Here is a 22,245-nt window from a genome sequence, read left to right as displayed (position 1 = left end):
GGAATAAACAGAAAATAATTTAAGCTTATTAGTGTTTTATACAACTATGCACAAAATCAAGAACAATTCTTGAATTACCAAATATAGATCTAAGCACAAGCTTCTTTGACTTTGTGATATCATCAGTATGTGAATTCTGAAGGGTTATTTTTGTGGGGTAGTCATGAACCACAAAATAATGTACAATGTATGTACATGATATAAAATATTACAATACAAAGAGCATTTGCGCCATTTCCAAAAGGCTCAGAACGCTTACAAAATACCTTAATAACTTGAAACTACATTTGAAGGTGCATCTTAAAATACAAAGTACAATACCAATAAGAACATGTTAAGGGAACAAATAAATTTTAAGCGCTTTCTTGAATATATTTGTTGGTGAAGATTGTCTAATATAGACAGGGAGCTTATTCCATACTTTTGATGCAAAAACTGTGAAAGTTCTATCACTAGCTAAGATCTAGCCATGGGATAGTCAAGACAAAGATAATCATTGCAAGATCAGATTTGTCTCTTTGGAACATATAGTGATAAGCAATTTAACAAATTATATGTTGGTTCTTGGTTGTGAAGACATACAAGCAAACAAAAGTAATTTGAAAATGATCCTTTGAAATTTGAAAATGATCCCTATTTAAAAGCGGAAACTGGGAATTACCTGTGTTAGTTATAATAAGTGTATTTTTTAATGATAAAAAGGAATTAGCTGTGTTATTCATTATAAATTATGTTTTTAATGATATTATGATAAACAGTGGCAATATCATCATATTATATATTTTTTTTGTTCTCAAGGGCAAAGAAGGCATGTCAGTGAATCGTTTTGAAGAAGCTAAAGAAGAAGAAATCCACCGAGTAGAGTCATTCAAGGTAATTGTGTGTGTGTGGTGTGTGTTGCATCTACATTCAAGTTGTGGAGTTGTGCATTCCAACTGTGGAGCCTTATTGCAAAGGTGGTGCTCCACGGCTGGAGAAAAACAGTGTCAGAGCCATAGAGAGGTGTATAACACCTCCAATTTTGTGATGCAAACCTCCACAGTAAGTCAATTTTGTAGGGGTGTGTGTGTGAAACTCCACGGTTGGAATCTCACACAAACTCCACACTTGGGGGTCATACAAGCGTACGTGTTTGCCAACAAACGAGGACACACACAAGATTTGTCACCCTAAACTGTGGACCTACTTCCAACCGAGGACTGTCCTCGGTCTCAAACTGCTGCAAAAGACCTCAAATGTATGCTAGATGCTTTAAACGCTATTTGCCTGAAACCGAGGACCACACGTGTAAAAACTACCGTCCGCAGGGTGATGGCTAAAATTCCGTTTCGTATTATACACACAAAAAATCCGCCATTTTAGTCCACGGTTAGGCGATGAAATCATCATACACACGTCCTCGGCTAGATAGCAAAACACAATGTCCACGTTTGGAGGCAAACACAGACAGGGGTGGGTGCGTATGTGTTTACCGACAAACAAGGACACGCACATGACATTTCACATTTAAACCATGGGCCAATCGGTAATTCTGCAGACTGCTGTCTTGGTAAGACCATGTAGTCGTACCATGGGAGTGTGCGCCTTGAAGTCAATGAACTTTATTATCAAAGGCTTTTGGTGATGGAGTAACTCTGCAGGAGAGTACCTTCACTGCTACTTCACTGCTGACACATGGGTATACTATACACCAAGGATGTTGCTACTGTACATTACTTCCACTGAAGAACCATCAAACTACCAGACTATGGTGTGCCTCGGTACACTGCAGTAGACTCGTAGGTGACGCATGGTCAGGGTTAGGATTAGGGTTAGCTTTGGCTTAGGGTTAGGGTTAGGATTAGCTTACACGAAATAATTACATGAAGGAGCAACTGGGATATTAACAACAATAAGTTTCTAAGTATGGAAATAGATATATTAAAAACAGGTTTTTTGTCCAATTAAATTGTTGCTTAATCTACATGTTACAACCACAAAATATGTTTCATAATATGCACCCAGTTCAAAATAACATTTACTAGGTTTGACCATGTTATTAATACTATTATTTGAATACCTTCGTGTTGAAAAGATATATGCCCAATATTGCACATGTTTCACAAGAAAATTATCATTTTATCATTTTATTGAAAAATTCATGTGAATCATAAATTCTCAAACATTGACATATATATACGGTATCATATAAAATTGTGTCTTATGAACACTAAACCTGTGTCATAGTGATCACTGATCATAAACCCAAACACTAATATTATACACTACAGTACATCTCAAAGTAAATTAATAGACCATTTCAAATCAAGATCGGAAGCTAGGGGGTCAAATTGGTGGACAGGAAATGTCATGAATCCAATTATGGTGCATTTTTGTGCGAAAATACAGCTTATTTAGCCAATGTGAACATGGGGTCATCAGTTTAAATATTTTTCTAGCATATTGAGCTAACACCTCAGCTATTTTCACAATATGATACTACTGGGAAGAAATGATCAAATATTTGTCATTTTTTGTTGGTTAGATTTTTTTTACAGAACGTCAAAATATGCATCACCTCTTCCACAAGTCAGTCTCTTACACAAGACATACACATGTACTACCACATGCTGATTGCACATTGTGTATCCATGGCAAAAGTACCTCTCCCATCCATAATTGACCGTACCTCATAGTGGTTATGATGCCTGTTATACATTGGAATTTTGCACTGTACATGATGCTGAAGAGGTAATTTTATGCAAACACGATCAGGGGAAATTATTTCATGCTTGGGTTTAATTGGAATGAATCGGTTTGAAAAGGTCTATTAATGGAGTGATCATGCAAAATTTTCTGTAGTTGTTATGCCAAAAAGATTTAATAAAATCCAACATCTTTTACCAAATCACTTTCAATATATATTGGTTCTTCTTTGCGCAAATTTTAAGATACATAAATGTAAAATCATAAATTTACAGAAGTTCTATTTCTAACAAATTTGAATAGAATATATCCATCCCACTAGTTTTTAACAGTTTTGTTCAAGCATGAACTTCAACCTCACATTATATTGGTATAATGACTTAGTAGCCAATTTTGCCAGTCCTGTCACTCTCTAAACTATCAGATATGCTGTGGAATATGTTGTAATAAAAATGTGATTAAAACAATTGATTTTGTCAGATTCTTGAAACTGCTGAAAAGGGGTAATTTTGTCCTGGTCTGTATGTCAGACAGGATCATGATGATCTTGGTTTCTTGTTTTACTATACAGAGTGTATTTATTGTGATTTTTGTTTCATTTAAAAAGTTGTACATTTAAACTGTTTTTACCCAGAGAATGGGTATGTAGCACAGATTTGACCCGATGTCATAGTCCGAAGGGTCATTTATCTGAAAATGTAGGGTTTAGGTATTTTTTAGGTTAGGGTTAGGGGTTGTGTTAGGGATAAGGTTAGGCTAGGGTTATAGTCAGAGTTAGGATTAGTGTCAGGATTATGTTTAGAGTTAGGTTTAGGATTTGGGCTAAGGTTAGGTGCAGGGCACCTTTGGAAGTCACCATTTTGGACGCTACGCAATGCACTGTGGGAAGGTTTAGCTAAAGCTTCCCACAGTGCATTGCGTATCGTCCAAAAGTATTTGAGATTTGAACTACCCCATCTATAGTTTTGGAGCTCTGGTAATATAGCAAATGATTTTGAAGTTGGTAATGGGTAAATAATGATGTGTGTTAGGGTTAGATCAGGATAAGGGTTTATAACTAAGTTATTGGGTTTTTAGAGTAAAGACCCTTTGGACTATCGACTTATAACCAAGTTCTTTATGGTTGAACAGCCCAAAAACTATAAAAAAAGAAAAACCTAGAAATAAATTCACAAGTAATCCAAAATTGTTAAAATAAAGTGATTAAAACATTGCAAAATAATTTGATGAGAATTTAGTTGCAACGCAATATGCAAGAATCATTAACAGGAAAATACTTGCTTGGTGACTTAATTTACAATAGTATTTGAAATCATAAGCGTTATCTGTCCTGGCAAGTTTACACTACATTGTACATTTACATGGTTCTACAGAGTAAAATCTTTAAATATTAAGTAGGTAATGCACAAGCAACACCCACAAAGGAAGATGAACATGTATAGCACTGGTCCATTCCTTACAGGTACATTGAGAGCAAAACAACTGCCAATACCATATGGGCTCCCTTGACATAACTAGAATTTTGGGCACAAACTAAAAGTGCCCTCCTGTAAAATTTCCACCAGCAAATAAGAGCATGGACTCTCAATTCTTGTTGAGATTTTTAGAGGAGGGAGCTCTCTATTGCACATGAAATTTACCCATGTCAAAAGAGCCCATGTGCACCATTAAGGGAATCTTTGAGCTATAAAATCTAACCCTTGAAGTAGACTATGTCTGGTCCATCTTTTGCACTAGCACATCAGACATATCAAATTGCATTCTGAATACGAAGAATGTCCTTCTGATATCAAATAATTTTGATTTTTTGAAATTTGCAATGTAATACACATTTTATGGCAAATGATTAAAAATTGATATTTTTGATATTTAACAGTACTCGAAATAAACTTTATAAATCTGATGATTTATACTTAAAGTGTATGTAAGTGGGATGAAAAGCAGACGATCAATTGAAAATTTTGACCTTTCGTATTTCCCAAAACAAACAAAAATAGGTCTTTTTGGGAAAAAAATCTGTATCTTCAATATGAAAGGTCAAAATTTTCAATTAATTGTCGGCTTTTCCTCCCAGCTACATACACTCTAAGAATATATCATTAGATTTATAAAATTTACTTCAAGGACTGTTATATATCAAAAATGTGAAAAATATCATATTTTAATAATTTGTCATAAAATTTGTATTATATCGTGAATTTCAAAAAATGAAAATCATTTGATATCAGAAAGACATTCTTCGTATTCAGAATGTAATTCGATATGTCTGATGTGCTCTCATGTCCCACAAAAAATACTGTCGAAACGCTCATTCCAGATCCCTTAACGTTATAAGCTTTTATTTTATATACAATTTCAGTGACTATAAAGTCAAGTATATACAGTAACAATAACTACAATGACTTCAAATGTCCACAATACTCCACATACTTGTGCAATTTACAATGCCCACTTTTCTGCAACATCTGTAGATGTCCTCCTGCTACTTTGCAAACCCCATAATGTCACATGCCACTGATGTTCCAGAAAATAAAGAATTTCATACCAATATCAAATAAATCCGTCAGAGACTAATCCGAGACAAAAAGATGATTTTTTGCATATTCTTCTCACCTCATTGTTGTTTCCACCAAGTTTCAGTCAAATCAGAGCAAGTTACAATTTAAGCTCTACTTTTTTTGACAATAATATGGATCATCTGGCTGGTTTTTTTTTTTTTTTTGTTTTTTACATATCTCGCTCACCATCATACAAGTTTATTTTCAGAATGTATTTACCCAATCAAAGCTAATTTCTGAAGTTAAAGCCCCTTTCAAATACATGTAGCTAATTTATATACTGTTATATAAATTACAGATTCATGTAAATGCCATATTAGTTTGTCTTGAATACATGGCTTTCAGCTGAAACACAAGCAGGATATGTTAGCACATCTATGACAATGACAAAGGTACCAAAATCTGAATTTTCATCATTTTTGTGACTGTCCGGATGCTTCTATCCAAGGCCATTACTTTGGGCACTTGGTTTGAATAATAGGCTCTCATCCATTTTCACAGGCCCAAACTCCAATTGAAAGTTGAATGTTAAACTGGTCCATTTTGATAAGGACTTGCAAATCAACAACAGGTCAAAGCCACAGATCATGTTGAAGTCAGTATTGAGTCTGTCTGTCATGCTGCATGACTTACCACTCCCCCTCCTCCAAACAAAAACTCAAAGTCCCACTATACTGGTGCTCTTGGAAATCAACAGGCACCACCTTCCACTTCTTGTATGTCAAAGCTCCATGTGGAAGCTCAAAGCGAAAGCTTCCAATCTTGAATCCATATCCATGGTAGGTTACATCTTCTCCATATTGGTCTAAGAAGTCAATTGTAATTCCAAGTAGCTGTCCACAATCTTCCTTCACACATGCGAAGACTCCTGTGGGTTAAGAAAAAAGGTATATACTTTTTTGTGCTTTTTCAAATATCAGTCACATGTACACTAGACTTTCATGAGCATTGTAATGTATTGTAGTTTGTCGCAGTTAATCATCACTTGTACTGTACATTTCTACTGGGCACTTTACTGTGTAATACCCACTATTAACTACCTCAAAAGGTGGTTGACGGTGAGGTTAATTTGCACCACCCTTCACCCGATCTGTTTCTACTTGGGCCATTGCCTCACATTCCTTGCATTACCTGTCAACTGTTTGCTCAGTAGAAACATGCTGATAGTTACATCTGTGTTACACCTGGCTGGTCCACCGCAATTTACAACTATCAATTGTCACGTGGCAAGTAATTCAGGCCCTATATACATGGAGTTACACTTGTTTAACTCGTAATAGGCAAACTTATTTCAATTTTTATCTCTGCATGTATCACTAAAGTCCCAACCTTATATGCTGCTTGTAAATTCACAAAGCATGTATCAATCACGCAAAATATGCAAAACTATGTGTATGCCATTCTGTCATAGATGTAATAAGTTTGTCTTTTCAGAGCTGAACAAAGGTAATGTTGGAAGTTAAGTTGGAAAACTAATTTACCTGTATTGATTGTAGTTCTGAATTGTCGCCCTCGCATCCCAACAATTTTAATACGCTGTTTTATTTCTGGATCTATGCAAGTATAATGACAGCCCTTTGTTCGTATGTAGGACGCATTTGTAATATAATTTTTGCATTCTTTGCAAACCAACTTGACATCTTCAGAGTTGTACATTGCTGAAAACAACAAACAACAATATATTAATATTAATAATAACCAGTGGGGAATCTCCTGCACTATAGTGTTAAGGTGGCCCAAGTGTGATAGAATTTGTTCATAGAATTTCTTAATATTTTGATATTTTGATATTTGGTATTTTCATATTATGTGCTGATAAAAAAAAGGGTGAGTTTTCAGAGTCAGCTCTAAAGCAAAATCAGTTTGACCAAAATTCATAACCTTCGCGTCTCACGCCATATGTGCATCCCAATCAAATGTCCTCCTGAAAAATACAACAAACCAACCGGAACGGTATAACAATTGAAATGGCAGCCATGCTGGAGGACAGTTCTAAGATAACTTAAGATGACAGAGGGACAGGTCTCTAGATCGATTCCACAACCATTCATACATTGTACCTATCACACGTTTTATTGTATTATCATGTGAATTTTCCTGTTGTTCCTTATGGAGGACAAAATTTTATTTAAATGAGGATGACTCTGTTATGAGTGACGTCTTATTGCATACCCTATATTAGGGGAAAAGTTGTGATTTTAAATTATACTACTCAGTTTCAGTCAAAGTTTCAGTAATTGATTCTTTCCCTTGAGTTGTAGAAGCAACCTGACTTGGGTCAATGTTGACTTTAAATTGTCTAACTCTAGAGAAAGAATATAGTAATCAAATTATTAACCTCAAGAACATCACAATTTCAAAACTTATTGTGATGCATATACTATTTTTAAAATAGACTTACCTTCCAGGATCTTGTCAATGGTAGGACGTTTCCTTGGTTCTACTTGCCAGCATTTTCTCATCACTTCTTTCAGGTCCTGTGGAACTTGGTCTGGTATATCTGGCTGGAGCTTTCCACTTCCGACGTGATAGACAACATAGGCATAAACCTTACCATGGAAAGGGGTTTTGCGGGTGCATATAGCAAGGAGTAGCATTCCGTAAGCATAGATGTCTGTGTATATGGAAAAAGTAGCTTGTTGTCATCAGTATTGATTATCTCTGGTGCCATGTACTGGTATGTGCCTTTTCCACTGGAGAGCACGTACGGGTGGTCAAATTCTCGTGCAAGTCCGAAGTCACACAATTTCAGGATATTGTGCTCAAACAATAGGCAGTTGCTTGGTTTGATGTCCCTATGTAGACACTTCCGTGTGTGAAGATATTGTATCGCGAGAGCAGCCTGTTTTGCCCATTTGCGCTGTAATGAACTTGATAGAGGCTTTGCATTATCTGATAGATAGTCATATAGCGACCCGTTGTGGGCATATTCAAGAAAAATAAGATTGATTGGACCGTTTGTATATAGAGTAATAAATTTGACAATATGTTGATGGTTAAGTTTGCGCATAATATCAACCTCCTCTCTTCTTAGTTCTCGAATGTTCTTCGCTGCAGCTTCTTTGTATCCTTTGTATGGCTTCTTAAATGTTACTCGGTTTACTGTGCCAAAAGCTCCTTCACCAAGCTTCTTGTGGAATTCAAGGTTTGTGTAGAATTCAACACTGGTCTCCATCGTAACTCAGTGTTCTTAAGCATATTCTGTGTAATTTATAAAAAGAAGGGTGAAGAGTGATTATTGATTTCTGTTCGTATAACATGAGTAAAATATATTATACATACAGCGTGTCCCAAAAGTAACTTAACATTGTGAATTGGCCATATCTCAAATATTTCCTACTTCATACCAAAATGGAGAACATATTCACATAGATTGATCTTTTAGAATTATTCTGATACCAAAAACAGCATTATTGATGACCCATTGACCTTACTGTGCGACTAGACTGTACATATGTGTGTATCAAACCCACAAAAGCAAGCTCATGTGTTCTTTGTTCAAGAACATGAAATGATGTGCTTCCCTGAACAATAGAGTAGGTTCACTCACTGCACATGCTACATTTAGGTATGAACATTCATGGATTACATGGCTTAGCGAAAGCGTGACTGCTGTTTAAGATTATAATTAGGATATATTGACAATATTAAACTTTACTTTAAAACAGGTGAAGTGAAGATGAATTTCCTATAGATCAACGGATTCAGGTCGTATGGTTCTTTGCCGAGGCAAAGTCGGACAAACTCACTGAAGCAATGTTTAAGGAACATTTTAATGTAAATTATGCACTACCCAGCCGAAATACAATCCAGCAACTAGTGCTGAAATCTATCAACTGGATCTGTTCATTTACTTAGGGCAGGACGTGGAAGAACAGGAAGATCGGCTACAAACATTGATGTCATACGAAGAGCGGTGGCGAAAAGCCCAAGGCGATCAGTAAGTCGACTTTCAATGGAGAACAACGTACAGCGTACAACTGTTCATCGAATCCTCAGAAAAGATCTTAAGCAGTTTCCATAAAAAACCCAGATAAAACAGAAAATTAAGATTACGCATTGAAAATAAACAAACAAACAATCAAACAAACACAGCCAAATTAAACAAAACAGATTTTTAAAATGATAACACGTTATATTGTGTTCACGTCTCAAATGAAGAGACTTATTTTGCGTTTATAAAAGTGGGTTTTACGGATGCGGTAGATATCCATTAATTTCATGCCAGAGGGTCATGACCACATAGGCATGTTTGGTATCATAACATTTCTAAAAGAATTATCTACATACTGTGCAATTTTTGTAACAACACTATTAACCCAACGCAAGTTATGGCAAATTCACAATGTTAAGGGACTTTTGGGACACCCGGTACATGTAGAAAAATAAGCCATGCAGGTACTAATTAAGTACCAAAACATAAATCTACCATTTGTGACCACTCACAACTCGCATTGAAACAGGGAAATTGTCGGAAACCTCCATTTGTTACTATGTCAGGGAATAAACCAAAAGTTTGGTGACGTCATTAAAACGAAAGTGCCTTTGTTGGAGGCTGAACCCCCCTCCCTGAAACGTAAGTGTGAAATACCAACCTGAAAGATCAACTTTTATAGACCAATAATTTAACTAGTTTTTGGCCCTACAACAACCTGTATTGTGTGTGAGGGGGGCACAACAACCTGTATTGTGTGGGAGGCCACAATAATCTGTGGGGCTTATATAGCGCAGATGATTCACTGTCTGGTTCACCACTCTGCAGCCCACTTCATTATTATGTTCTAAGAACTGTCTATTCAATATGTTTATGCAGGATTAAAGAAAGAAAGTCAATTTAAAAATCATCCAATATAATTTGTTATAGGATAATTTATTTATGATGTAATTGTCCCAGGTAATTGTAACAGCAGGTTGAACCAATCAGAAGCTTTTGGGCTGACTTTTGAATTTTTCTGGTAGGATGTCAAATATTTTTCAACTATTTAGGATTGCTGCGATTTACTTCACTCTATTTCCCTCTGCCCAAATATATGTTAAATGTTTTTATATACAATGTTTAGATTACAGCTAGTTGTTCAATTCTGTATTCATGTATTACACCCTAGAACCATTATAAGCTATAGGCCTATTAATAGCTTTATAGCACTTTACACATAATACTATAAGACTTCAGTTGATGCTGTTTTCCATTCTCCATTTTAATGTGGCATACAAAATTCCCGGGCAAAATTCTTGCCCCCTCCCTTTTGCACATACCAAATGTTGGTAATATTATATTCCAAACCGTAAACTTTAATTGTGTGTAGATAGCGGTTAGGAAAGCTTAGGAAACCAGTAGGAAATTTTGATATTTGATTTTTTATATACACTTTTGTCATCTTATTGTATTTAATGTGGGATTGTGTACCAATAATTGCCCCCCCCCACCTTTTTGACCTCCAAAAATGGCGTACCCAATCTCCTTTTTGGCTTTACAACAATTTTACTGTACGTACGTACGTATCGTGAATAGGGTGTCAAAAACATGGAAATTAGAGAAAAAGGGTATCTTTTTCACAACAGATTTACGTATTTAGGGTCCGCCCAGACTCCAGTCCTTCATAAGTTTCATGTCCTTCATGTTTTCCCTAGACTTGACTGTGTAGTTCTCTGTTTAGTCTCTTCTTTAAGTCCATAAAGATTGCCGACCAGCCAGCTGGTCCTGTTAATCATATCAAAACCTTTAGTAACATTTCAGAATCAGTGAATTCACGGCAGACTTGGCCATTCAAAACGCAACAGAAAACTGGCTAAAAATGACCAAATTTTTCTTTAAATCGCCAAATTTCGAACTAGTGAACTCAGAATTCTATACCCACGTTTATATTACCTTGAAAAATATTCTTTAACCCTAAAATTATTTTTTTTGAAGCTGTAGGTGCTTCCATAAACCCGCCTGAATTTTTATTTATTCCATCTTTTCACTCATTTTGTTCCTTTCCCTCGTGAGATCAAGTTTTTCTGGGTTTTCCTGTCAAACCTGCCTGTTCCAACAGTCACTCTACTAAATAGCGCCACGTTATTAAAAATGTTCTCGGGTTAATCGACTGTATAGACATTTTCCCTAATGGTCATCTAAAAATGGTTATGATAGACCTGAATTTAGTCTCACCAAAAAAAAAAACTATGGGTACCCCCTAATCAGAAGTCAATTCTAGTCCCTTCGATAACTCGCTGGGTCTGCCAGTCTTAGTCACAGCCTATATGGCACAGCATAATTAGCATTACGTGAAATACGACCAGCGTAGACTTTATGTAGACTATACAATCTATTTTAGCATGACTCCACACAGCTCGCGTTCATCAAGGTCACTATTGCTTTTCATTGTGTAGTGAATATTATTTTGGGTAAAAAACATGTTACTTTTCACATAGAAAGGTTTTGATATGATTTTTCCATTAGCCCATTCAATGCTACACAACCCTACAACATTCAATGGTGATGTACAGCATGTGTATACTCTGATTTTAAGAGTTTCAATTCTCCTTTATAAAGTCCAAAGTTTCTCATTTCATTTTAAAATATTTTTACTATTATTTGAATTTTCTATCTTGTATTATGGATAAAAATAAAGATTTTCAAGCTAATTTTCATGTTGTATACAATTATTTAACCACAAATATCTACGGAAGAGGATTGATTGACTTGACCAGTGACCTATTATCCACAAAATAAATAAATAAAAACATGCATGTTATTATCGTCAAAAGCATCAGATTTTTGTCAGAATTTTGTCACAATAAGTGATCTTGATTTTATTTAAAAAACAAATTTTAAACTTTTGAATAAATTGTGAAAACATCAAATGAATATTAAAAGGTAAGATGGATATGGTGCAGAATTAAAATACGTTTGTCAATGACCAGTGCCCCCCCCCCCCCGGGTGGTATATGAGGATATGAGGGATTGGGTGCTTAAAATGCAATTTTTGGAATTTTCTTGTGATATTACTTAAACATTCAGCTTTCTTTTACTTTTATTTGATATAAATCACACACCGCATTCAAAAGATATGGGTGAAAAACTTTCAACCGATGACGCAAAGCTTGAAGAACTGTCAGAAAGAGCATTTATCCTATATTAACACATGCAATAGATTTCTTATGTATTCTATTGTTTTCAAACAGTGTTAATTAAGTAATCAACTAATAAAAAATAATTACAGGTCAAAATACATCAATGGAACAGAACAAATTGCTGCATATATAAAATTCAAGTGATATGACAGTAAAAATAACTATTTCTAATCATAATTATTATGCTAATTAGCTAATTAATATTCATATTTCAATGTTATAACTTTAAAGTAGATTTTCTCCTATTTCATATTTTAATCGGAAATGTGTTTTCAAAAAAATGTGGAACCAAAACTACAAATTTGGCAGAAATATGCATTATATTATGATTTAGACAATGGACCTCAATCAAACAACTTAAGATTTTCCAATGTGGAGCTATATTTTTTTGAAAGTTTGACGTTCAATGCTAATTAATTATGCAAATGAGATGAAAAAATGCTTGTCTTTATATTATACTCATATAGACTTAATATGAAGTTGATGTAATATTCCCTTCATATATTTTTGTCAATCCCTCATATGACACCTGGGTGTAGGGGTGTGTGTGGGGTGTGTCTGTGTTATTTTGTAAGCCCTGTTAAAAGCCCTGTTAAAAAGTAGTAAGTCTTCTGGTGGTCACCATGTTAATGACAAAGAAAATAGGTGCAAAATATTTTTCTGCATATATGTACAATTAAATCTTGTTTCTCTGTTTTCTAGAAACAATTAAATCGTATCAGTGAAAAGATGCAACCTGATGATGTAGAAGAAGACTATTTTCGGTGAGTACCTGTTGTCGTTCTCCTGAATCAATTGATAATATTCCTGGCACAATAAAGATTGTGCAAAGGAATGAGTAATATTTCTCAACAGTGTAAATGTATAATGAGGTACTGTTACTGAAAAACAGATGGTGATTTGTGGTGCACAATGCTAAGGGCTCATATTTAAATACCCTACCATGTTTTCACACAGAAAGAAGGCAGGATTCCCCTCGCTAAGCACGCGCCTCAGGAAAGCTCGGTCATAAAACGGATGGATTATATGCATCAGTGATACACCCTGCCCAGGATTTTAACAAAGAAGGCTAGCACAGGAAAGCTGCAGGATGGCGCACACCTTCCTGTGTAAGGGAATTTCAATATGAGCCCTAAGTTTACAAGATCTTAGTAGGCATTGTTGTTTGATATTCATAGTAGACCAAGACCAAGACCAATTGCAAAGCATAAACCATATTAGCATCATTCATGATGCAGCTGTATGTGACACAGCGGCCTATTCAGCTTACATCTTGATTGACCATCACACCCTAAGTTAGAAACTCCACAAGAACATGCATAAACTATTGAGATCTCTTGAGATCTGCTGGAATATTTGGTATAATTTTTCCAATTATGCAATCACTTAAACGTTTGTTGAAGTGCTGTGGTTACAGAAAAGCCATAACAATATAGAGCAAAACACTTGGTAGAAAACTTTAAGCTAGATGTCTAAACAGCAAGCTGTAGTTGGTATCACAAACCTTAAATTTACCAAATTGTAAGTGATGTAGTTGTAGTAATACATTCTGAAGCATACATTCTTGTTGATGAGATTATTGCAGTAAAAATCTGTAAGATGTACAATGCAGCTAGAAAGTATTATTTATTCTGATCAGGTTTTTTATACTAAGAATAGTGATATGCAGTTATGCATATTATTTTCAAAAACACTTGTATAAAATAAATATATCCTTTGTCATGGAATGTTTGTTGCATGAAAATTGCAAGACAAATGTTAGAATGATTGTAGAATCTGTTGTGGTATGTGCATGGAAAAATACAAATAATGTCTATTTGCACATTACTTCTTCTTGGTGAATATATCTTGTGCTAGAAAGTATTATGTAGTTTGAATGATAAATATCTTTACTGCAAGCATGTAAACATCTTCATATCCTGGTTTAGAAGAGTAATCTGCACATTATGTTAGATGCGATGCACATTTCTGAGATAAAACTTAGTTTTTCAAAATATTATAGGAAAAACTAATCAAAATATTTTCCCACAATATTTAAATAATCTGCTTTCACATTATAAAAGTCACAATAATATGTGCCGTGTCATGTCAAAAGCAGACACTTTTGGGCAGGATCGTAAATGGAGAAATAGCCAAAAATCTGCCTGGGGGTGGTTTGTTATTAATGTTAAAAATATTGTCTGATAGTTTCAGACCAGAATATAACTGGCATCTTGTATTTTTGGAGATACTTTTCAAGGTAATTCCTACTCTCAACATTGTCAATAGTATTTTTAAAGGCTGATATCTCAATTTCCAATTTTATAATACCATAACTTACGAACTCAATATCTTCGCTTAGGAATGCCCGATTTGATTGGTGAAAACGGCATTGTGGAGCAAAATAAAAATATCTCTATATTTAAGATATGTAAAAAATTGATAACCTGCCCAAAAGTGTCTCCTTTTGACATGACACGTCACATATGTAAGTGCATGGCTTATAATTGCTCTCTTCTCATTGCATCTTTGCTTATATTTTTCTTGCTCACACTTTCAATGCCATATCCATTTGAAAATATAGCGAGGTCGCAAAGGAGTCTGGAGATGAACCAAAATCAAAGCAAGACACCACTCAAATTGAGGAACTTGATTCTGATTTTGATGATGATGATGATGATGATGATGATGACGAAAAAGACGAGGATATAACAGACTTGCCGGAGAAAGAGAAAAATGAAGAAGAGGAAGATGCAAGTCCAGATCCTAAAAAAAATGCTTCCGCATCCAAATTTGGTCGGCTTGGACTTTTTCGGAGGTCGTCCAAACTTGGCAAGGATTCATCGCCCAAAGACACACCTGAAGGAGAACTCTCAAAGAAACAGTCTGAGAAGGAGAGGAAGGAACAAGAAAAGAAAGAGAAAAAGGAAAAGGCACGATTAGAAAAGGAAGCGAAGGAGAAAGAGAAGAGAGAGAAGAAGGACAGAGAAAAGTTGGAAAAGGAAGAGAAATTGAAAGCAAAATGTGTCAAAGAGAAAGATAAGGAGAGTAAACATGTTAAGAAAGGAAAGAAAGATATGAGTAAAGATGAAGAAATGACAATAGCAGAATTAGAGGAAGAAGAAGAGGAGGAAGAAGATGAAGAAGAAGAGGAGGAAGAGGATAGTGACTGGGCAGATTCAAAAGTGTTTGACTCACCACCAAGTAAGCCAATATTAAAACCACCAACTTCAAAAACACCACCGGATGAAGAAGATGATGATGATGAAGATGATGACGAAGATGATGATGAGCCATTAGGAAAGACCCTCAGTACCAACAGAAAGAAAGGTGGCAGTACAAGTGGAGCTCAGCATAGCAAAGCAGAGAGGTGAATTACTTGTAGATGTGCCCTGCTGTGATTAATATCTGCACAATGGTTTGCACTGCTTTCACTAGTTTCCTGTTTTAATAGTGTGCATGTAGTAATCAATTACCTGCTACCACAAAATGAGTGTTAAGGCGCAAGTTGTTTCGAGACATCCTGGCTGCTGCATTGGTGTTCTTTGTTTCACATGCACCTGTACAAGTCAATAGTATGTCTAAATGTTGTTTGTGAATGGGGGCACAATTGGCCACTCATGAAGGACATATTACTGGCTTGTACAGGGGGCGCATCAAACAAAAAACATCATTTCATCTCAGCAACCAGGATGTCTCAAAACTACTAACTTGCAACTTCACGCTCATTTTGGGTTAGTGGGTCATATTTTTCATGTTAAGATCCTTGCATATTATGTATTAAAAGGTGCATTTCAGTAACCTGTAATCAGAAGCTGTGTTTCTTGGAATACGAGGGGTATCAAAAAGTTTTAGAAATCGCCCAGAAGTGAAAGAGCTATATCAATGAAATTTTGTCAGTGGTCCTTATGTACATTATGGTCCAAAAATGGTTTCATAGGTATGTTTACTTTTTTTACTGGTTGCACTAGATGCCAATAACCTGCTGCCCCAGTTACTGCGCATAAACTGCAAGATTGAGAAAATTGAGGCAAGCAGCATTATTAAGATCCTGCTTTTGAAGGGTTGCAGTGCCTAGAAAATTGATGATGAAATGAAAGTTATCTTGGGTGGTGATTGTGATATATCACTGTCGCTTTTTGGAAAAGGAATTTTTATTTCATCACAGATTTTTTGGGCATTGTAACCCTTAAAATAGAACTTAATCATGCTGCATGCCTCAATTTTCTCCATTTTGCTGGTTATGCGGTTACATAGGCAGGTAGTGACATCTAGCTCCTGTAAAAAAAAGTAAACATACTTATGAGACCATTTTTGCACCATAGTGTACATAAGGACCAGTGATTGCACTGACAAAATTTCATTGATATAGCTCTATCACTTCTGGACGATTGCTCAAACTTTTTGATACCCTCTCGTATATTGAGATAATTCTGTATTTCTACTGCCTCATTATGTGTGACCAATCAGTAGTGCTTCAGTGTGCTTAACCAACTTGGTCATTCCAAAAGGGGGAATGGGGACATTGATATCTCAGTTGGAGTGGTAAGCACTTAAATGTGTTACTCTCTTCACTCAAGTTTCTACATGCTGTAATATATAAGATGGGGAAAGAATGTACAGAATTACTTTTTCTTAAGAACAATGAATACATGCTCCTTTTTGCCAAGTACAGTGACAGGTTCCTGAATTGTGCCTTAGAATATGTCTATTGGATGTTAAATATCACACACTTGCGAGTATTATGCACTGCACTGCTTCATACTGATTTACTTTTATTTTATGATTTATTTTGTATTCTACAAGATTTTCTTTCACCTTTGAGTGTTTTTCCTTTTAATATTTCTTTTGGTACATGTGACTTAATCAAGCATATAATTTGAGACATTAATTGTGAATATCTTTATCGTAAATATTAGTACAAATGAAAATATTAACTTTTCTATTTTCTTTAGGTTTTTTTTTGCGCATTTAACAGGATACAGTGTGCTGAAAATGCGACTGACATTGTATTGGAGTTATGATCCTTGAAATAGGAATATTGTAGAATATATTTCAGTTGAAAATGACCCACTTTGCTTGACTGCGTCACATGGAATAAGTTCCCGGATAACACACCTTAAAGCATGTACTGATCGGTAAACTCTGTAAACTGCTCCTTGTGTACGTAAAGTTAATGATGTAAATAAGAAACAATTTTCTACTATCGTCCTTCAAGATTCTCTGAGTTGGGCTGAAACCATACAAGTGTCGAGAAACCAGTGTGTGCATTGTCAGGGGCGGATTTAGAGCGGGGCACCCGGCGCACGTGCCCCCTCTATTTTTTCCAGATCGGCGCCTGACTCTGTATTTTTGTAGAGCGGCGCCTGACTTTGTGTGGGCGCCGAGCCGCGGCGGCGGTGGTGGCTCGGCGCCCCCTCTATTGAAAATTCCTGGATCCGCCCCTGATTGTAATTTGGTTGTGTGTCCTCTTTGTCAAGTGGTTGCTATGCTTGCGCACACAATCCAAAATTCTCTGCTAAGGGGACATGGAAGGATGTCTGACTGAGACGGGGTATTCCAGTTAAAATCCATACACCCCCTATGCCTATGGCATACATGACCTTAATCGCCCCACACAAGGGAGTGTGAATTTTAAATAGGGTTACCTGAATGGGTGGCTCCATTTGAAATCTACACCCCCTGTGTTTTCCATAGTGGGTGTATGGATTTCAACTGATTTAGCCCAATACCCGTGATCCTTCATTAACTAGACATCTTTTATTTGCTGTTAATCTTATGTGGTTAAGAGTCCTTACTTTGTGTCTACATATTTCAAATGTTGTTTCTAAGTTGTTCTTAATATTCTTAAAATAATATGGTAGCAAGGTTGTTAACTTTCAATAACAGTTAATGCAATAACTAATGATTAACCCTTTAATGGCACAATTGTACACACAATTTACAGTATGTTTGTGAATTTTATTAATATTTTGTTGCATCCATGTCAAATTTTGTCTGTATTGTTATAAAAACATAATCATGTTAAATGACTCCTTAATTTAAGCAACAATTTTTATATTTATGAAAATGAATTGTATAGAATTGTTGGCATTAAATCCCACTCTGAATATAGGGTACACAGAACAGAACAATATATGCTTTTAACAATTACTCCCCCCCCCAAATAAAACAAACAAACAAACAAAAAGCCAGTGAAATCTGGGAAACTTAGTTTGTCATTGGTACACACAGAGTAACTACACAGTACCAATACTGCTACTGCACAGGACCCACCAGCACTGGTACTCCCCTGGTGCCTTGGTGACAGTGTTCCTGTGCAGGCAGCCCCCATTAGGAATCTTTTAGTGTATCATGTAATAATTTTTGTACATATAGTAGGGGTGGAGATGTGTGGGTGTATGTGAGGGGGGTGTGTGGGGTGTGTGTATGTTGCAGTATTTTATTTTACTTTATTGTACAATGCATATACATTTTATTGTGGTAATTTATTTATTGTTGCTGTGACTCATACAATTAATTGTTCAATAGCTGATGTATTCCAGTGTTTCTTCCATCATTGCCAAATATTTGTTCCCCCATTGCATTTATTGTATGGTTTTGTACAGCAAACTTGTATGTCTAGTTACTGAGTATGTTCATGTGTGTAGGTGGTGTGTGTATGGATTGATGTTCATTTAGGGAGCAGCGTGTCACACTGGTGAAAGTCTTTGGTGCAAGAGATCCCACATCCAAAATCTCTGCAGAACCAAAAAAATCTCTGAAGTCCTAAACAAAATAAACCGCTCTCCCATGGCTCTTCTGGAGAAGGCAGGGCAGATGCCCCATCATGAAGACCTTGATACATTCAGTTCTCATCAGGAGAACACTTAATATTTTCAGCTGCATTTGCCATCTTGTAATAATCCCCTGACCCACTATCTATGGTCACCCCTTTACTTAGCCTGGCTGTAGTTTTGTCAGCATTATTTTTTGATAGATATGCTTGATATATAAAAATATAAAATTTGTCAAAATACATTTATCTTACAGTAGAGTAAAGAGTGGTGAAGACACCATATCATCAACAACAAGATCTACCTCCAAAGATGCTGCAAAACCTCAAACACAGAAAGATAAAATGCATCCTCCAAGTGAAGATGAAGATGATGATGATGAGGAGGAGGATGAAGAGGAAGATGATGAGGATGAGGAGACAGAGGAAGATTCAGAAGAAGACGAACCCCCAGTGAAAGCTAAGCCTCCTATTAAAGGTGCTGCTTCAAGAAGAACTGCAGAGGAAGAGGAGGAAGATGATGAAGAAGAGGAGTCAGAAGAAGAGTGAGTTATCAAATAATTTTACTAATAATTGATGTTAATAAATGTATGTGCAAAGACATGCCTCTTTATTCCATGTATTCGCTGTCATAGTGCATGTTAGAATATGGCCGTTGCTAAGGGCTCATATTGAAATTCCCTTACACAGGAAGGTGTGCGCCATCCTGCAGCTTTCGTGTGCTAGCCTTCTTTTGTTAAAATCCTGGGCAGGGTGTATCACTGATGCATAATAATCCATCCGTTTTATGACCAAGCTTTCCTGAGGCGCGCGCTTAGCGAGGGAATCCTGCCATCTTTCTGTGTGAAAACGTGGTAGGGTATTTCAATATGAGCCCTAAGTCAACTGGATCACGCTCTCTTTGTTATGAACCACTGATCAAAATGATCACAACGCAAAGCCTATGGCATATCAAAATTCGGAACAGGTGTTGAAGCAGGCTTGGAGCAGTAACCAATGGTAACTAACGTGCACTACGACAGCGAATTTTGAAGTAATGTTTATTGATTTGTTTGTTCGTCCATTGTTTGGTTATTCATTTATTAATTTTGTCTGCTTATTTGGAATTTTATGAGTTTGGTTCCATACAGTGTTAGTCAATTGTTATGTTTTTGGCAGCAATACCTGGTGTGTTGATTAAGGCAGAGTCCACGAAGCAATACATTATTTGTAAACTTGTAGTGTTTGAAAAGCCTGCTATTTTCATGTGTCTTTCAGTTTTGAAGTCATAATTAATGCTTTAAGTATTTCATTGTATTTTCAACAGGGAGGATGATGAGTATGAAGATGAAGAAGAGGAGGAGGAGGAGGAGGAGGAAGAAGAGGAAGAAGACAGTGATGATGTGTTAGAGGATACTGGTGAATCTGAAGCTAGTGATGAGGATCAACTTGGAGATGGGGTAAGTGGTGCACTTATAGGCCTATATGCAAATGCAATACAAATACTATCAAACTAGGGATCTTTCTGTAACAGGTTACAATATAAAAAAAATGACTTTTTCGGTGACAGACGCTAAAAAGATTAGTGAAAGATACTAATAAAGCTGTAAAAGTGGGATCTTTTGGTGACACTTCCCAAAGTGAGCCCTGTTTTAGTAACACTTGAAATTACTATAAAATCTCTACAAAAATGAATCGTGCAAACAAGAAAGATCAGCAAGACCTGTCCTTTAGAAATATGTTCATAATAATGATAGGTTTTAATGAAACAAATGGGGTCTTTGAGTGAGAAAATGTAAAAACATGCATATGGGGTTCATTTCAGTGACAAATTATATTAATAAGACATCTCCTGATGACAACGGACTCAAAATCTTTTTTCTTTTGTGATTTAGATGAGACAGTTTGAAGCTGTGTGTGATTTTGAAGCAGAACAGCCAGAAGATTTGAGTTTCAAGACTGGAGATGTACTCACTATTGTTTCCACCAGGTATGTGTAATTACTGTTTTATACCAGGAAAAAGTGAACAGTTAACCAACCCAAAGTGTTACAATTAAACAATGCAACATAAAAATGAAATCCCAGCTGGTGCACAACCCAACTGAAAAAGCAAGGAAATATGCAGGCATAGGATTTGAACCCACAACTTTTTCTAGTTGGACACCTTATCCATTAAACTACCAACTTCCACTAATAAAGGCCTTTGGGGTATACTGTAAAGTGTGCTGAGGCTTGTGGAATGATCAACGTCTAGGCGTTGTGCCTGTGTGTAGCGCACTATAAAACAATGCGCTTTTTTTTAATATACAATACACGTGGCTGATATTAATTAGATTTGCAAGTACAGGAGTCAAAAATTGGTGGGTAATCTAAGAGGTGAGCAATCACATTAAATAAGTACACAAGTACGGGAGATCAGAAATTGGTGCTTAATCTAAGAGGCGAGCCTTATCCATTAGACTATCAGCTTCCACTGATAAATGATGGTTGAAACTGGGTACTAATTCTGGCATTTGGGGTATACAATACACACAACGGATATTATGTAGTGTACAAGGATACAGGAGGTCAAAAATTGGTGGTTGATCTAAGAGGCGAGCAATCATTCCCCATTGAGTTTATATGTTCTTGTGTAGGATGTGTAACTCCTTTATTTACTTGATTTGTCTAATACTACTACTTGATTCTAAATTAATAAGATATAAAACATGTATGTGTGATACAGCACAGGTAGTGTTATAAGTTGTCTGACTTGTCTCATTACAGGTGGATTAGTTCCCTGTATGACAGCGTTCAAGCTTTGACTTGCGTTTGGCGGACAGAATGGTGGAAACTTAAAGTCAAAGATATCCTACTTAAAGGAACATTTTCTAGGGTGAAATTTTGTGTAGAAACTGAATCTGACATAAAAAATGCATAATTATCAACTTGAAAATTTTCCCCATAGCACTGTACAGGCATATTTCTGCCCGAATTCCCCAAATTGGAGCAAAAATTGGAGCAAAAAAAATAAGTCCTTCAAAATGGGGATACTCAGGGCTAAACAAAAAACATGTTGCTCTAGAGGGAGGCATTGGTAAGGGCAACATGTCTTTTGTTTACCCTCAAACCTCCCAATTTTGAAGGACTTATTTTTTTTGCAAAATCTGTGA

The 22,245-nt window shown here is 36.0% G+C and overlaps 2 protein-coding genes across 2 annotated transcripts in view; one reads left to right on the top strand and one right to left on the bottom strand.

Annotated features, from left to right (window-relative positions):
* LOC140153457 (uncharacterized) overlaps window positions 1-22,245 on the top strand; it is a 33,655-nt gene that overhangs the window by 7,150 nt on the left and 4,260 nt on the right. Inside the window, exons 4-9 of the mRNA XM_072176214.1 lie at window positions 799-873; window positions 13,062-13,123; window positions 14,923-15,708; window positions 19,371-19,658; window positions 20,420-20,552; window positions 20,988-21,082. Coding sequence (XP_072032315.1) covers window positions 799-873; window positions 13,062-13,123; window positions 14,923-15,708; window positions 19,371-19,658; window positions 20,420-20,552; window positions 20,988-21,082 — 1,439 coding nt within the window. The remainder of the gene's footprint in view (window positions 1-798; window positions 874-13,061; window positions 13,124-14,922; window positions 15,709-19,370; window positions 19,659-20,419; window positions 20,553-20,987; window positions 21,083-22,245) is intronic.
* Window positions 4,715-8,442, bottom strand: LOC140153460 (uncharacterized). The gene is made up of 3 exons (XM_072176217.1): window positions 7,645-8,442; window positions 6,725-6,901; window positions 4,715-6,111 (listed from the first exon to the last, which is right to left on the bottom strand). The coding sequence occupies exons 1-3, from the start codon at window positions 7,838-7,840 to the stop codon at window positions 5,873-5,875; spliced, it is 612 nt and encodes a 203-aa protein (XP_072032318.1). The 5' UTR covers window positions 7,841-8,442; the 3' UTR covers window positions 4,715-5,872.

Source organism: Amphiura filiformis, chromosome 5 (genome assembly GCF_039555335.1).
Source record: "Amphiura filiformis chromosome 5, Afil_fr2py, whole genome shotgun sequence".
NCBI lineage: Eukaryota > Metazoa > Echinodermata > Ophiuroidea > Amphilepidida > Amphiuridae > Amphiura > Amphiura filiformis.
This window is presented reverse-complemented; position numbering and strand designations above follow the sequence as displayed.